Here is an 18,703-nt window from a genome sequence, read left to right as displayed (position 1 = left end):
CCTCTCAGCAGCCTCTGAAGGAGCCTGCCAGAACATTCCTAGGGCTCGCCAGGGTCGTCTGAAAGCCAGCAATCCAGTCGGCTCTTCAGATTCACTCGTTGTATTAATGTCCCAATGATCTGCAATAGTACAGCTTTTTAAAACAATTTTCCTAGCAAAGATTTCCACACCACTCTTAAGTAACTTTTTAGGAAATGCTTATCAAATGCTTATAAAATGATACTTGAGGTTTAAAACTACTGCCTGAAATTACTATTAGGGAGACAGAACTTAATCCTAATTTATGCCAAGGCTAGTAGGAATAATAATAAAACCCCTTGTTTGTTTTGATTTTTTCTGTCACTTTAATATAAGATTGAAACAGTTACAATAATATTTGAGATTCCACAAAGAACTGCATGCTTGTGCTACTAAAAGACCTTTGTTGAGGCCTCTGAGCTTTACCTCTTAGGAACTGGAGAAATATGGAGGTTCCAAGCATCTGTGTCAGCACACAAGCGGTCACAACTACCTTCTAGATGCTTGTTTTCTATCTTTTCCTCTCAAAGGGAATTCTCACTCACCAGAAGCCCACACCACAGAAATGATCAGAACCAACAAATTAGCATAATTAGTAGTCCCGAGCTTGGTTTAAATGTTTGACAAACAGTAAACACCAAACAATATAAAATCAAACAGAATATTGTTTTTATGAGGTAATGACTCATCAACTAAAACCAAGATCAGAACTGTCTGCACTTAGTTACTTAGTATAACGCCTTCATCCTCAGTGCTTTACGGCACCACAGGTTTTAGAAATTAAATACATTTTCTGGATTTCACAGTAGTCATCACTTTCAAAAACTATAATACACGTCCACATGTCACACTTACAATGCCAGGAGTATTTTGCCACATATCAGCTCTTAGCCTCAAATAACAGAATACAAAAAGCTATACAGGACAAAACACCACAGAACTTTTGAATATTCCCCTTCCCCAGCTGTTAGCAGGTGGCGCTTTTTTAAAAGCAAAAGTGATGAAAAATCAGAAATTTCACATCCAATGCTCGACTTCAATTTCATCGTCTTCTGGTACCACCAAACCCTAGGATGAGGAGAGTAGATTTATATTAGTGTTTCTGAATGCATTAGCATTCCTTATAAAACTACAAAAGTACTACATGTTTATTGTCAGCAAATGAGTGAGAGAGATGAGACAAGGAGAGAAGGAGTCCCCGGGGGGACAGGATTACATGGACAGTGCAACACCACCCATGACCACCTTCCCGGTCACCACGCCTACTCCATTCACACAAGCTTGCTGGGAGCAACTTCCAGTCAGGAAACCAAAGACAGCAAATGCAAGCTCCATGGAGGGTATGGACTTTGAAGGATCAGTGTCATTTAGACCCTACACATACTGGCACGCACACATCACACTAACAGACTATAGGATGGCTCGTCTCCTCATTTGAAAACTCTCGATTCTTCCCGCATTTTCTCTTAGGTTGCTTGGCAATGGCCAATGACTTTTCTTCATAAAAAGTCCCTTGTATTTCCAGTTGTTAGTCATGATTTTGTACATGTTTTATTTCCATGACCATGATATTTCTTCTGTCATGGTACTTCCTAACCAGCCATGTTTTTCCATAGTCTCCCAATCACCACACCTTTTTCTTCCCAAATGCAACTATCCTAACACCACAGGTTAGTTTTGCTTGTTTGAAAACATGCACTTTTATAAAATATAAATGTTATGATCAGATTGCATATATTCTTTTTGTATCTGGCTTTCTTGTATTTGGCAAACCATCTGCAATACCGCATACACCTGCTTGTTTTCATTTTAGGCAATATTCCACTATGAACCAAGGCTATCCATGCATCCAGGGCTATCCATGCATCCGTGACGGATGGATGGGTTGTTTCCAGCCGGGAGGCTGTTTCGAACAGGGATACCATACACAGCCTTGTGCCCATCTGTCAGGGCACAAGTGTATGATTTCTGCTGCTACTTGCAGCTGACCCCCGATGGGTTCTGCATCTGTGTATTCAATCAACCAGAGGTTTAAAATATTTCAGGTAAGAAAAAAATGCATCTGTAATCAACATATACAAACTCTTCCTTGTCACCATACCTTACACAGTACAGTGTAACAACTACTTATACAGTATTTACACTGGATTAGGTATTCTAAGTAATCCAGAGATGATTTTAAGGGTTTAGGAGGATGTGCATGGTGACATGCAAACACTACACCGTTTTATTTAAGAGCCTCGAGCATCCACAGAGTTTGGTATTTGTAGCAGGTCTTGGAACCAATCCCCCATGGATACCAGGAGATGACCTTATCTGAGAATAAAACGTCCTGTACCCCAGGAAAGCACAGAATCAATTTTAATAGGTGACAGCTGTTTTTCAAATCAATTTATATTCAAATTAACATCAGAATTTCACTTACATTTTTAAAACATATTTTCCCATCAATTTCAATAATTAATAGTAATTTCCTCCTTGTGAAAAAAACTAATCAAATTCAAAGCAATCTACTCATTACCCATTACCCCCGCATTTGCTGCTGGGAGTGAAAGCTGTTCAACTCCAAACAGCTATTTTTTTAATTTACATTTTATCTTTACTTTTTATACAATGTCCTCTTAGCCTGGCAGCAGACATCATCATGTTTTTCACAAAGTATGGCTCATTATGGCTTCTGAAATTCACTGAATTTTAGAAATGCAAGGCTTTATTAGAAGTTCTGGTTTAGAGTTTAAAGGATCTCTAGTGATCACAGAGCTACACACATATGGAAAGGCTCCAGTTAAAACCTTGGTTAGTGGTAGCGTGGAGCCCTAAATCAAATCCCTGAAATGTTTATAAGTGTAAGAAACAATGAATCTGGATATTTTAATCCCAATTAAGCATACTATTAGTACTTCTGGTGAGTATACCAAACAAAACCATGATTGCTAAATTCATAGTTCATCAACTTGCTAAGCTCTCAAATTATTTCTGCACATGACTGCTACATAAAATACCTTTTGCTAGTTCTGCTCTTACCTGAGGCTGTTCTGGTTTTCGTTTCTGAGTCTGAACATGCTGAGTAGCTACCGGGGCCTCCACGAAGCGGCGAGTAAGGCCGACTGTTCCACGAGCCAGAGTGTGGCGGAGGGTAGGAGGGGTAGTACCACGAGTCTGAGAAGGGCGTGGCTGCTCTTTAGAGACATAAAGGTGAGTCAGGCAGTGCTCTTGTGACCACCATTTTTCAAGGCCTTCCTATTTCTAAACCACTGGAACATCTTTATAAAGAATTCTTTCCTGGATGTTCCAGTGTACCAGAGGAAACATGAAACACTATTTGTATTTCTGCGATAGTTAAGAGTCATTGCTATGGAGAAAGAACATGCCAGGGGGTCTTAATGCACACTCAAATGAAACATAAACTAACACTCAGGACATTCCAAAACATGACCCCAACTCCTTACCGGCCTCAATTCTACGGTTCTCCTATCAAACCAGACTGATCAGTCCCTAAATGCTGCATTCTTTCCTGCCTTCTCAGTTTCTTTTTTTAATAATTTTTGAGAGAATGAGAGAGAGAGAGTCCCATCCATCGATTCATTCCCTAAATGCCTGAAACAATAGCCAGGAATTCCATCCAGGTCTCCCACAGGGTGGCAGAAACCCAATTATCTGAGCCATCGTCACTGCCTCCCCTGGCCTGCACCGGCAGGAAGCAGGGGCCAGAGCCAGACTGCGAACTCAGGTACTTGACACAGAATGCATCTTAATCACCAGGCTCAGTACTCGTCACCGCCTTCTCTCAAGTTCTTGGATCTCAAGTGAAAACTTTCTTCCATCTCATAATACCTATAAGGATGTCACAGGATGGAACACAAAGAAAAAGAGGGGCCAGCCCTGGGCCATAGCAGGTAAAGCCGCCACCTGCAATGCTGGCATCCCATATAGACAGCGGTTTGAGACCTAGCTGCTCCTCTTCCAATCTAGTTCTCTGCTATGGCCTGGGAAAGCAGCAGAAGATGGCCCAAGTCCTTGGGCCCCTGCACCCGCGTGGGAGACCCAGAGGAAGCTCCTGGCTTCGGATCGGCACAGCTCCGGCCGTTGTGGCCAATTGGGGAGTGAACCACTGGATGGAAGACCTCTCTCTCTCATTGCCTCTCCTCTCTCTGTGTAACTCTGACTTTCAAATAGATAAATAAATCTTTAAAAAAAAAAAAAAATACAGTACTGACCAAAGCACATACAGCACTTCCCACCACCACTGATCTGATTTAATGTCGTATCTTATTTTCCTTAATAAAATGAAATGTAGTCAACAAGTAAGCAAAACAAAGAAGCCTCCAAAGAAATGCTAAATTAAAGGGCAAATGAGACCAATGCAAAGCCTACCTATTGCTGCCAAACAAGTATCCTAAGATTCCTCCAGTCCCCAGGCCAGTCCAGAACCCCGGTCCTGCATTTTCAGATCCTTGTCCTGTGAAAGCACTGCCAAAACCTGAAGCCGCACCATGGCCAGGATTCTGTGGTCCTAAAAATAAAAATGACTTCTTATGCATTCTCATTTAAACACAGCATAGCCAGCGAAAGCAAAAGTAACAAGACATTTCAATTATAGTATCTATTCTACATTATTGGTTAACTTATGAACAAGTTATATCTAAAAACATATTTGTAACATGCTGGTTTATAACTATGGAGCACACTTCCCAGACATGGAGAAGGACAGGCATGTTTGGGGCCTGGGGGTAGGGGTGGCGGTGTGTTCCTGTAAGATTACATCTACCCTGATCAAGATCAGCCACTAAGACGGTCCCACTTTTCAGAGTTAAGTTCCTTTCTGCATCAGGAAAGTCCCCAAGAGCTCCAGTGAGAGCTGAATCAGAGTCTCAGGGAGGAATCCAGATGGAGGCAGACCGTCGGGAAGTCAGATCGTAAGGAGACCTAAAAGGTACCTTTTGCTCAGAGGAAGCTTTCTTCTAAACAGATGTAAAAGATACACGTAGGGAACTGTGCAAATCGCCCATGTATGGGACAATAAGTTCACACATACATGCCCATCTGTGTAACCAAGCACCACTGACCAACAATAACCTTTCCCTGGCCCCATGGAAGGCTCCCTCGTGACAAGTCACAAGAGAGGGCACCTACGTGAGAAGCTGGCGCCACTGACCGCATCCCCCACACCGCAGTTTCACCCACTCTTCAGCTTCTTACAAGCAAAATCACACAATATGGACTCTTTTGTCCTCCACATCATTATGTCTTTGACAGTCAACCCTACTACTATTTCATGTAATAATTTGGGTTGGTTTTTTTCTCCAATTTATGTGTAAGTAGCCATTGGATGAAAAACTCACAACCTGTCTCATTCTAATGTTTATGGATATTCTATTTCCAGGTCTTAGCCATTATGAACAAAGCTGCTAGGAACATCCCTGTGCAGGTCTCTGCACATATTCACTCACTTCTCTTTGGTACATATCTCAGAATGGACCTGCTGATCGTGGGGAAACACCTGCTTAGTTCCAGTAGGTGTAACAGTTATCCAAAGTGTTTTGGCATTTTAACTCCTACCAGCCAAGCATGAAAGTTCCTATCTCTCCATGTCTTTGCTAAAACCCAGAACTCTCTTTTGAATGCTAGCCATTAAGTGTTTTCCTTATGGTTAAAAATAATTTCACGTGGTTTCACTCTGCACTTCCCTGAACACTGATGACATGGAGCATCTTTTCTTGTTTTCATTGGCCAACTGGAGAGCTTCCTTTTCTATAAAATGGCTGAGTCCTCTGCTCATTTTTAAAAGGGGGTTGTGTTTTCTGAGATTTGTGAGAATTCTTTGTGTGAACAGATTCTTGATACACATCTCTTATACAAATACACTTTGCAAACATTTTCAGTCTGTGTCTTGCCTTGCCGCTCTCTTAGTAATGTCTTGTGATAGACAGATGTTCTTAATGTAAACACACTCTAACTTATCCTTTCTCTTGTGGTTAGTATTTCCGTGTTCTGTTTCAGGAATCTCTGCCCAGCCTCAGGTTATGACAGAGCAGCTCTGCTCGTTCATCTTTTATGTGGCGATCTATACTACCTAATGAATTAACGTTTGTGTGTAACATGAGACAGAGCTCAAAATAAATGCTTACCACTGTATCCCGTCAAGTTTCCAGATTAATTTGCAATTTAATCAAACAGCCTCAAAATGCTAACAATACTCAATGACTTTTAGAAAAGCAGAACAAAAGAGGTAAAAAGAAGTAGAAAGTAAAGCCTAACAAAACAAATCTACTCTGGTTTCCCAACGCAACCATCTTCTTTTTGTCCAAAAAAAAAAAAAAAAAAAAAAAAAACGAGCACAGGCCGCACGCCTCGCTTTCACCCTGTACACGGCCCTCAAGCAGGGAAACCTACCTGTGAACTCGGACTTAAAGCCGGGGGGAGGTGCTCCTGCCGAGCTGGTGAATCTCTGGTACTGGCTGGAATATGGCGGGTACTCAGAGTAAGGTGGAGGCGGATACTGCCCATCACTAAGGAACAACTTGTAGACGACAAAGGCAATAGTAAGCAGCACCACAATGGTTACCAATCCACCGAGGCCGCAGGAGTCTGCAGAGTGCAGCTTATGGTAATAATCAGAGAAAGAAAAGCCTTGGTGCTTGCCAGATTCTCTCAACTTCTTCAGGCCGAGTTCTGTATAATCCAAGTTATACTCCAAGCCACAGGAGCCTCTCAGGACGTATTGGTCTTCAGAGGACTCATAGCCTTCGCAGCTCACCACGGTTTTTCCAAATTTGTACGCAACATCTAAATCAGTCTTGCATTCCCACTGTGAAGAAAACCAGAACTAAGTTATTAGAACCACAGACTTTTTTCATTTAGTATATATTATTTGAGCTATATGCCACTCATAAAACTGCAAAATGAAACAAGGGAATCACCAACTTCCCAATGATGCATATTTCTGTATCGGTGAAGGGCAAACAAGCGTCAAAGATAACAATGACACTTACGCTGGGTAGTGGCTACACAGTGTGTGCTGTGTTCCATTAAACATTCAAGTTAGATAGTCTTCTGTACATACGAGGTATTCCATAAGCAAATGTGCAAAATGTCAACATTTTGTCACTGCGGTTCAAGATTTTTTTAAGATTTATTTTATTTGAAAAACAGAGTTACAGAGAAGCAGAGACAGAAAGAGATCTTTCATCCGCTGGTTCACTCCCCAAATGGTCGCAACAGCTGAAGCTAGACTGATCTGAAGCCAGGAACCAGGGGCTTCTTCTGGGTCTCCCACACGGATGCAGGGGCCCAAGCACTTGGGCCATAGCAGAGAGCTGGATTGGAAGTGGAACAGCCAGGACTTGAACCAGCACCGAGATGACATGGCAGCATTACAGGCGGCGGCTTTACCAGCTACACCACAGCGCTGCCCCCTTGATCTGCATTTCTATGGTGCTTAATGATGATGAACATTTTCCCATGTAGTTATTTGCCATATGTATACCTCTTTTGGAGAAATGTCTATTCAGATACTTTCTCCATTTTTAATTTGATTGCCTGCTTACTGAGTTGTAATACTTTATATATTCTAGATACAAGTCCCTCCTATTCTGTGGGTTGCCTTCACTTTCTCGATGAATGTCCTTTGAAACCCAAAAGTTCTTCATGTGATTAATATGCAATTTTTTAATTTATGTTGTTATTGTCACCTTTTACTATACTATTTTCTTAAATACATTTATTTGAAGGAAGACACTGATTTATTGATTCAGGAAAATAAAACAAGCTACATATATATCAGTATTTCATATTGACTGCCAATTCCTTAATAATATATATTAATGTGACTTCTAAGTATATTTGTTATTATTACTATTTTATTTAAAAGGCAGAAACAGAGACAGAATTCTCACATCTGCTGGTTTACAACCCAAAGGTCCTCAATGACACAGCTAGGCTGGGGCCACAGCTAGGAGCCAGAAAGTAATCCAGGTCTCCCATGTGGGTGGCAGGAACCCAATTACTGGAGTTATCAGTGCTGCCCCCCAGGGTCTGCAAGTGGCAGGCAGCTGGAGCCTGGAGTAGGAGCAGGGAATCAAACCCTGATGTAAGGATGCAGGTGTCTCAACCACCAGGGCGCGCCTGCTCCCTAAGGACCGCATTTCACCTGAAAACTCTTGGAACTGGAAGAGGCTCCCTCCTGTTACTAATGGTTAAGTCAGCGTATAAAATGCTCTACACTTCTGTGCTTACACTGTTCCCATCTCTCTCTCTCCAGCTCTAAAAATCTTATCATTACCTCCTAGCCCAGCACAAACACCTCCTCCTCTAAGTCCTCCCAGTGCCTTACAGCACTTTGTTGGGATCTACATGTAATCTGAGCAGGAGAGAGTTTAATTCCACATTATCCATTTTGAATCCTATACATTTAATACATGCTTAATGGACAACATCACTACTAGTGTGCTGTTGTCGCTGTTTTTCCAACAAGACTAAAGCAATTTAAATGGGAGTGAGACTTCTGCTTTAGCCTTTAGAGTCTATGACTTCCCTTAGTGATACTAGGAAAATGTAAGTATTACCCGATAAAAAATGAACTCCCTCTCTCTGAACTGCATAGACCATGTAAGTAAGGCTTTACCAAACAAGAGTATCATTCTAGTGGAAGCAGAAATCATCAAATACAAGTTTCTTGCTTAAAGAGCAATCACCTTAAATCCTTCTTGAGGGGCCGGCACTGTGGCGTAGCAGGTAAACCCCCATCTACAACGCCCGCAACTCATACGGGCACCAGTTCGTCTCAGCTGTTCCACTTGCAATCCAGCTCTGCTATGGCCTGGGAAAGCAGTGGAAGATGGCCCAAGTCCTTGGGACCCTAAACCCGCATGGGAGACCCAGAGGAGGCTCCTGGCTCCTGGCTTCAGATCGGTACAGCTCTGGCCATGGCGGCCATCTGGGGAGTGACCCAGAAAATGGAAGACCCCTCTTTCTGTCTCTGCTCTCTGTAACTCTGCCTTTCAAATAAACAAATAAATCTTTAAAAAAAATCCTTCTTGAAAGCAGACAGAATACAAGTAGAAGACCTAAATAGTGATTTAAACCAAGTGTGTGTAATAAAATCTAGTGCATCTCTAATGTTCATTCAGTTTTAGAACTTGAAGGCAGTGCTCTGCGCTATGTACACAATGCCATTGTTCCAAGGGCAGGAAAGCCCAGTGACACGCTTCCACTCCGCAGTCTCTCTCAGTTCTAAAACAGTGTTAAAACCAAGTGCTCCCAGCTCAGGAGGAACAAGGTACCCCTACTGTTTACAGTCCGTGATTCCTGATCATCTTAACTTTGTTTCTTTAGAGCAATTGCTACTTTTTGAGGAATGACAGGGAAATGACAAGCAAAGAGATCCGCAACCCTCCCTTTAAGTACACAAAATAAATTCTGACAGTTTACTAACATCTTAGAAGAAAGTCATGCTATGCAAATAACAATAAATATTTATTTCCATGCTTTAGAACCAGCTCATTCCTTATGAAGGAAGATTTTTTTATAGGCAAAGTGACTGATTTATTTCTATATTTTAGGCTGGCTTGAGATTTTTTCCTATGTACTTCCAAAAAATACTGAACACTGTCCCAATAAACAGCTTATTGAGTAAAAACGCCATTTAGACTGCCACCAATGCAGTGGGTATTACCTGCACGTCATAGCCATCCCAGCCTTTGTTCTGACACTGTATGACTTTGGGGGTGTACGCATCACAGCCGGCTGTGCCCCCGACACATTTCAGCTGGGGGATGGGCTCCAGCCGGCGGGAGGTGGTGTAGCGGTCGTAGTGCAGGGTCAGCGCCTTCACGTCCCGCAGCAGCACCCTGTCTGAAACAGGAGGAACACAGAGCCCGCGGCTGTCAGACACAGAAAGGCGCTCATCTTAACCAAACTCCCCCCCAGGCAACAGTCCCAAATGCGGCCTTTGCAGGGTGACAGGAGCCGAGGACTCAGCTTCTCAAAGCCACCCCAACAACACAGAGGTCTTGGCAGAAAATTTAGATGGTCACGCCTCTAAGATCTCTCTGCATTTCTAGCTGAATATTTCTACAACACAAGTTCTTCCTGATTTTTGCTAAACCAGTTCAATAACCTGAAAAGTTGGTATCATGTAACAGTAATGATTAATTAAAATGGAAAAATACATACATATTCCTGAAGTACAATGAAGGATTTAAAAGTCCATCAACAGGTGAATAAATAAAAAATCCTGACCTACCCTTACAGCGGAATATTCCACAGCAGTTAAAATGAGATGACTAGGGGCTGGCGCTGTGGCATAGCAGGTAAAGCCACTGCCTGCAACACCAGCATCCCATATGGGCACTGGTTCATGTCCCGGCTGCTCCACTTCCAATCCAGCTCCCTGCTAATGGCCTGGGAAAATCAACGGAGGATGGCCCAAGAGTCTGAGGCCCTGTCACCCATGTGGGAAACCCAAAAAACTCCTGGCTTCAGCTTGGCACTGCCCTGATCACTGGGCCACCTGGGGAGTGAAGCAGCAGATGAAAGAGCAATCAATCAATCTCTTTCTCTCCCTCTGTAACTCTTTCAAATAACTAAAAATTTTTTTAAAAAATTCCATTAGTGACTCTAAAAAACATGAGTCAAATAGAACTCAGGTAACAAACTAGATAAATGGTAAAACATTTTAAGCAGGCTGGCGCCATGGCTCACTAGGCTAATCCTCCGCCTGCGGCACCAGCACACCGCGTTCTAGTCCCGGTCGGGGAGCTGGATTCTGTCCCGGTTGTCCCTCTTCCAGGTCAGCTCTCTGCTATGGCCCGGGAGTGCAGAGGAGGATGGCCCAAGTGCTTGGGCCCTGCACCCGCATGGGAGACCAGGAGAAGCACCTGGCTCCTGGCTTCGGATCAGCGCAGCACGCCAGCCGTAGTGGCCACTTTGGGGGGTGAACCAACGGAAAAAGGAAGACCTTTCTCTCTGTCTCTCTCTCTCACTGTCCACTCTGCCTGTGGGGGAAAAAAAAAAACATTTTAAGCAAAATACAGGTTGTAGAATATGTTTAATGACAGCTTCACATACACTTTGAAAAAAGCAAAGCAAAACAGTACTACATATGTATATATGCATATGATAGTAGCATGAAATCATACACAGGAATGATTGCACATATAACTCAGACAGTAACGCCAGGAAGACAGAAAGGGAAATCTACTGTTTCATGGGGCCATGTGTTTGCAGTAAACATGGTAAAATGTAAATGTTCGATAGAACTGAGTGCTAAGCATGCGGGCATTCACTGTATACTTCCATGTGATTTAATGTTTAACACTGCTCACAACTGAAAAATAAAAATATTTATAAACTATTTCTGAAATTAAAACTCATTGGCTAAGGAGTTTAAAACTAAGAATTCAGAACAATGAATGCCATTATGTGATACTGGGGACCAAAGAAGGCTTTCCCGTTTATCACTCTTGGATGAAGCTGCTTGGGCCATTCTAAGAATGTGGGAAAGCTCCCACCCCGAAGGCCTGGGTTTTCTCACTGAAATGACCCAGTGAATACCCAAGCCTGAAACCAGACCGTGCAACGGCAGACAAAGGGTAGGTTTCAGGTGGAGACAAAAATAAAAACTTCCTACAAACTGCCAGAAGAAAAAGAGAATAAAGAGGTCACAAAAGAAAAAGAATTAGAGAAGCATCGGATATGATCTCAACAAGCTCACAAAAGAAAAACGGAGAAATGTCCTCAAAACGTCTACAGGAAAAAGCGTGGCAGGGTACAGAATGCTAGGCTGTCACTCGAGAACAACTACATTCCCAGGCATCGGAAAGGGTCCAAAATACTTACCTGACCGAACTGTTCATTCTCAGTAAGACACTGAAGACAAGCATGGCGGGGGGGGGGGGGGGGGGGGGGGTGTTGGAAGCGAGGGCGTGAAAATCAAAGGACAGAAGGAGTGGTACACAGAGGTCAGAATGAGTGAGGGCACATGGATGGCAGCCCCCTGGCAGCCGGAAGATGGGCCCCACACCCCCACACTGGGAGAGCGTAAGAAGGGGTGTCAACACCAGGGTCCCCGCTCCTTCCACCACTATACCTTAAGTCGCCTCTGTTCCTGTGGACACAGCGTCCAAGTGAACCTGGCTCTGGTTTGCACTAGCACTTGGCACGTCTTGACCTTGACCTGAGGAAGTTCCTCCCCTTCCCTCTAGGTCCTGAAACCAGCTGGGGCCACCCTGGTCAGCCCACGGCAGCATCTGGCTTTACTCTACCCTAGTGCACCAGAGAGACCACGGTATGCCTAGAAGGACGGACAGAGAGCAATCTACGCCCTTCTGGCCACGTGTCTGCCGAGTGCTCAGGACCGGACCCCTAGAGCACTGGCTGGATGCTCTGATCACGGTGAGACCCATATCCCACAATGCAAAGGCCATGCTTCTTAGTTCCCAATTAAATTCGTTGAAGCCTCTTTAATACATGATTTTTATGTTGCTATTTTCTAGTTCTATTGCATTTTGATCACAAAATGTGGGCTACAAATTTGAGTGGAATTTATGTAAGCTTTTTTGGTAAGCTGAGTCCTCTAATAACTGCCAGAAAGGGCTCTTAAAGCTGAGGAACCGAGAAGCCAGAGGCTTGCTTTGCCCCTCCAGGAGAACAGTGAGGTTTTCAAAGACTCATGACTTTTGTCTTCACCACATATACGAAAAACCAGAGAAGAGTGAAGAACTGTTCATTCAAAAGCCATCACAGTAGTTCCCTCTGAGAAAGGAGAAGTGCTTAGCAAGAACATTGTAGAATGCTTTGTCTTAACCGGATGGGGATACACTATGTCCATGCTACTCCTCTTGTTTAAACTGTATGTACATGGTATATTTCAAGAGCTATTTTTTTTTTAATTTTTTTCATTTGACAGGTAGAGTTATAGACAGTGAAAGAGAGAGACAGAATCTTCCTTCCGTTGGTTCACCCCCCAAATGGCCACTACAGCCAGCAGCGAAGCCAGGTGCTTCTTCCTGGTCTCCCATGAGGGTGCAGGGGCCCAAGCACTTGGGCCAACCTCCACTGCCTTCCTGGACCACAGGAGAGAGCTGGACTGGAAGAGGAGCAGCTGGGACAAGAACCAGCGCTCATATGGGATGCCGGCACCACAGGCGGAGGATTAACCAAGTGAGCCACGGCGCCAGCCGGTATTTTCTTAAAACTCTAAGTCATATCTTTTCCTTTTAAAAAGTGAAACTCACTTTTCCTCTAATTTCACATTTCTGTGATAATCCAAATTAACAACCTAAGAATCCTTCCTCATCTTTTTCTCACCCAATCATATGTATGTCAGAGGATTATCTGACTCGTGCTCACTTATTTTCATAAAAACGATTCATCCCATATATACTATCCTCAGACATTTTTACATGGGCATTTCTTCATATCAACTGATACACATCTCACTTAAGCGCAGCTTAACAAAAAAAAAGCTTACTAAATCCCACTAAGATTTATAGGCCACATTCTCTGCTCAAAATGCAATATAACTAGAAAACAACATACCACTATCATAACCCATCTTTTTCCCTACAAGTCCTCAGGTCTAAGAAGAAACACGAATGCCCACACTACACTGGGTCCATCAGTCAGGGGACACTCAAGACTTCCCTGAAGTCCAGCCTCACAAAACCCACCTGCAAGTCCCAATATTTAGAAAAACAAAACCAAACTCTCTCAAACTAGACCCCCCCCCTCCCCAATTCTTCCAAATCTCAGGAAATGGTAACTCCATGTTTCTCAAGACAAAAACCTTGAGAGTCTTCCTTGTCATCTCTCTCCTCGTGCCTGGACCTAAACCATCGGAGCATCGTGTCGGCTTCACCTTCAAAACAGGTGAGAAGCGCATCTACCACTCTCCACCTGCAAGCTCCTGCGTGGCCCAGGCGGTCGCCACGCCCCACACCTGCTGCCTGAGCCCCTCTCCGCTGGCCTCCCTGCTTCTACACTCTGTGGTCCGGTCAGCAGCCCCAGCGAGCCTTTAGAAACACGGGTCTGATCAGGGCGTTTACTCCTCCTCGCCCTTCTGGTTTCTGACTCAAAGTCATCTTAACAGCGACTTCTTCCCTGACAACATATATGTATATTTTTAAGCCCCCATTTCTCCCTGGACACTCTGTCTGCCTACCCCTTTAAATCACAGACGCCACTTTTCACAGGATGTGTGCTATTTAAATGTGTGTTTGTTTACTGCCTATTTCAGCTCCATGGATATAAACTCCTTGGGGGGAGACACTCTGTTGTTTACTGCTATTCCCAAAACCCAGAAGAATGATGACATTAAGACTCATTTGTGAAAATTCTTCACCCTTTAGCTAAAAACAAAGCAGGACATCCAAAGTCAAACAACAGATAAATTAGGAAGCAAGTGCTAGCCTACTGAAGAACCTGGTAGAAGCTATCCCCATAAAGTCTTCATAAAACAGTTAATCAAAGGAAACTTAGGATGAAGCAGAATTTATAAAAATCAAGTTTACTCTACAAAACACTGTGGGGCTTTTTGTTCCAAAATAATAGTTTCACATCATAGTGGACTAAGCCATCAGGGAGTGATTCACCATTAATTTGAATTTCATCATATATATATATGTGTGTGTGTGTGTGTGTGTGTGTAAAATTCTCCTGACCCTTTACCAGTAAACTTCTTTTTCTGTTTCAGAATTGATTGCAGGTCCAACAAATTAATTTTTCATTCCAGGTTTTAAATTGTAATTCTGTTCAAGTCACCATCTATAAAACCGTCTAGGAATATATAAAGAAAATGCACATTTAGGGGCCGCCATTGTGGTGCAATGGGTAAAGCCACCGCCTGCGACGCCAGCACCCCATATGGGCACCAGTTCCCGTCCCAGTTGCTCCACTTTTGACCGAGCTCTCTGCTATGGCCTGGGAAGAGCAGTGGAAGATGGCCCAAGTGCTTGGACCCCTGCTCCAATGCGGGAGACCCAGACGAAGCTCCTGCCTTCTGGCTTCAGCCTCGCCCAGTGTTGGTTGTTGTGGCCATCTGGGGAGTGAACCAGCAGATGGAAGATCCCTCTTTCTGTCTCTCCCTCTCTTTTACTCTTTCAAAATAAACAAATCTTTAAAAAGAGAGAGAAAATGCACGTTTAATCTCAAGTTGGCTTTTTATCTGATAATAAAACGTCCACATCAAATGGGCTACTCAAAGTTTGCAAGCAGCCCCTTTCTCATTTCAACCAACAGGAATAAAACAGATCTGGCAGGAATAAACTAGGTAGGCATTTCTAATCATAAATGCAATAGTGGTGTGCTTTCCACTCCTCAAACCAAAAATGATGTTTTCATTGACAAAGTCATTGTTTACACTTCTATTGAATACTTCAAGAATACTTCAGTCCGTGGGAAATGGATTTAAAAGTTTATTTTGGTGTAAAAAAAGGTTGAAATCCATGTGTTTCAAGGGCTCCAAAATGTCATGAAAAATGCACATTATGGAAAAAAGTATGCAAGGCTTCAAAAGTATTTTTATACCAAAAAAAGCGTATCTTATAATTCCGCTTGAAGTCCCCTCGCACTGATATCAAAGAGCCTGCTGCTCAGAAATCATTTACCATCACAGAAAATGATGACAATAGTTCTTAGTAAATTGTGAACCCCGAAACGCCGACACGAGGCCGTGAGTTTCCGGGTCAAGGCCAGCGAGAGCAGCGGGAGCTCAGCTGGCCGACACGGCACTCGGTCACCGAGCGACCCCGAGGCTGCCCGCGGCGTGGCAACGGCGAGCCCGGCAACAGGCGGCCGCGGGGACATCAGCCAGCAGGACACAGACAGACACGCAGCGCACCCCGAGAAAGGCGGACGTCCGTAGAGGCGCCCCGCGCCGTCCGCTCTGGGCTCGCAGAGCCGGGCCGGGCCGGGCTGGACACAGAGGAACAGCCCAGAGCACAGAAACGAGTGACCAGAGCGACCAGCAGACGCGGCCAGGGGTGCCTCGGGGCCCGACAGCACTCACCGGGGTCGTTCCAGCACTGCGCGAGGCCCGCCATCTGCAGGAGCCAAAGCAGGCCAAGCAGCGGACGGCGCCGGGCCGCGGCCATGGCGCTCGGCGAAGACGGCTCGCGGCTGCCCCGCGCTCGCCGGCCTGCACCGCGGGTACTGAAGTCCGGCGCCGCCGCGCAGCGACGCCACGACCTGCGGTGGCGGGACGGGACGGTCTCTCCGCAGAGCCGCAGCCGCAGCGCAGGTGCGTGCGCCACTCTGACGTCACTGCCGCTGCGCCTCGTGGGGGGCCCTGAGTGGCTGCTGCCGGCCACGCCCCTGGGACGGGGGCGGGGCCCAGAACTGGGGGCGGGGTCGGGGGCGGGGTGCAGAGTTGGAGGCGGGGAGGGGCGGGGCGCCGTGCTGGGTGGGGGCGGGGCCGGGGGCGGGGCGACTGGAAGGTTCAGGTGGAAGGTGCTGCACTTTGAGAGGTTGAAGGTGTTCCCAAAACGTCAGGAACCTTTCCGAAGGAAGTCACTGTGCATTATTCAGCCTTTCGTGTTCAGTACCCAGCACGTTATTGGTGCTCTGTTGCTGTTTGCTAATGCATCCTCTGGTTTCGGGACTCAGAACGTTTAGGTATTTCCTTACACGTGGAAGCCACACGAATATTCAATATGTCAGGAAAAAATACTCCACTGCATGGACAGAGAACCAGCTCGCGAAACCTCATTCAGCTCTCAGGTCACAGGCCTGGATTTCTGTCTTCCATTCATTCAGCAGTTATGTACGGAATGTCTCATTTGCATCAGGCCCCGTCTGTGGCTGGAGAACACATACAAAGTCCCAGTGCTCACGTTAATATAGGATAGGGCAAATATTACAAATTAAACACCAACATGAAAATTAAAAACAAATAGTGTTAAGAGTGCACTGATGAAACGAAAACGGGTCATACACTAGAGACTGGGAGGCAGCATTAGCAAGGCCATTACTTTGATGCTTCAGGCCTGAATAATGCGAAAGAGCCAGCCACTAAAAAAAAAAATCAAAGGGCCAGCCTTGGCGTAGTGGTTAAAGCTGCTGCCTGCAGTGCCAGCATCCTATATGGGCACCAGTTCCAGTCCCCACTGCTCCACTGCCAATCCAGCTGTGGCTTGGGAAGGCAGTAGAAGATGGCCCAAGTCCTTGGGCCCCTGCACCAGCATGGGGAACCCAGAGGAAGCTCCTGGCTCCTGGAGATTTTGCATGGTTGAAATCATCACCTTAAGAGAATTTCTGCTGAGACCACACCATGTGAGTGCACGGCTACAGTGAAGAACGAAGCATAAAAGGTACTAATTCACATTGTAGTGGGAGCGCGAGTCAGTGAATAATAATGTGTCCATCGGTGATGGGAAGTGACTGAAGAAGAAAACAGGATAACACGATGGGTGATGCCATGCAACAAACAGGGTGCCCAGGTCAAGGTCTCTGAGAAGCCAGCAAAGGAGCTGAGCTCTGAATGGTAAGGGCAGTAAAGGGAAAATACAAGTGTTGTCTTCTCCCTCCTCTCACACCACACAGCACGTTCCTGTGACCAGATGTGTGGGGATGTTCTAAAACGAGCAGCTCTCCTGTGGACACCAACTGGGCGAGCTAGCATGCACTCCAGTTCTGAGCCCGTCTACCTGGACATAGTATCACATCCTACAGGGGAAGCCTCAGTCCCATGAGACTGTCCCCGTTTTTGATGGCAATGGCAAGCCCAAGGTTGTGCTGTGTGCTCCTGGCTGACTGGCTATCAATCAGGGTTCCCACGACCTCTCCTTAAAGATGAAACTAGGCTGGTGCCGCGGCTCACTAGGCTAATCCTCTGCCTGCGGCGCCGGCACCCCGGGTTCTAGTCCCGGTTGGGGCGCCGGATTCTGTCCCGGTTGCTCTTCTTCCAGGCCAGCTCTCTGCTGTGGCCTGGGGGTGCAGTGGAGGATGGCCCAAGTGCTTGGGCCCTGCACCCCATGGGAGACCAGGAGAAGCACCTGGCTCCTGGCTCTCTCTCTCACTGTCCACTCTGCCTGTCAAAAAAAAAAAAAAAAAGATGAAACTATGCCTGGTGTTAGCCTCAGATAATATAGGGGGGAAATAATACAGAAGATGAAGGGGAGTACAGATAACAATGTGGACCATATGTTGAGAACTGAAAGTAGCAAATGATACCTGGAGCTCATTAATGAGACTTCAAAAGTTCCTGGAGAACGAAATTTAAAAATAACTATTTTTAGTACAGAAGTTTTGAAGAAATGTTTATTTATTTGACAGGCAGAGTTATAGAAAAAGAGGGAAGGAGAGAGGCAGGGAGGGAGGGAGGGAGGGAGGGAGAGAGAATCTTCCATCCACTGGTTCATTCCCCTGATGGCCACAAAGGTCAGGGCTGAGTTTTGGCTTCAGCAGAGTCACCCATGAGGTTGGCAGAGGCTCAAGCACTTGGGCCATCTTCTGCTGCTTTCCCAGGCACATTAGCAGAGAGCTGGATCAGAAATGGAGCAGTGGAGATTCGAACTGGTACCCATATGGGATGCTGGCATCTCAGGCTGCAGCTTAACCCACTATGCCACAGCACCGGCCCCTGGTGCAAAAACATTTTGAAATCCACACATGGTTTTCTTTTTTGAACATTGTCTTTGTCTTTTTTTTTTTTTTTTTTTTTTTTTTTGACAGGCAGAGTGAATAGTGA

At 45.2% G+C, this 18,703-nt stretch overlaps 1 protein-coding gene across 1 annotated transcript; it reads right to left on the bottom strand.

Annotated features, from left to right (window-relative positions):
* Positions 1-601: 601 nt before the first annotated feature.
* Positions 602-16,246, bottom strand: SARAF (store-operated calcium entry associated regulatory factor). Its single transcript, XM_062213287.1, has 6 exons — positions 16,025-16,246; positions 9,692-9,870; positions 6,412-6,826; positions 4,393-4,531; positions 3,043-3,197; positions 602-1,086 (listed from the first exon to the last, which is right to left on the bottom strand). Exons 1-6 carry the CDS (start codon positions 16,107-16,109, stop codon positions 1,061-1,063), a joined length of 999 nt encoding a protein of 332 aa, XP_062069271.1. The 5' UTR covers positions 16,110-16,246; the 3' UTR covers positions 602-1,060.
* Between the last annotated feature and the right edge of the window lie 2,457 nt (positions 16,247-18,703).

Source organism: Lepus europaeus, chromosome 16 (genome assembly GCF_033115175.1).
Source record: "Lepus europaeus isolate LE1 chromosome 16, mLepTim1.pri, whole genome shotgun sequence".
In the NCBI taxonomy this organism is placed as follows: Eukaryota; Metazoa; Chordata; class Mammalia; order Lagomorpha; family Leporidae; genus Lepus; species Lepus europaeus.
This window is presented reverse-complemented; position numbering and strand designations above follow the sequence as displayed.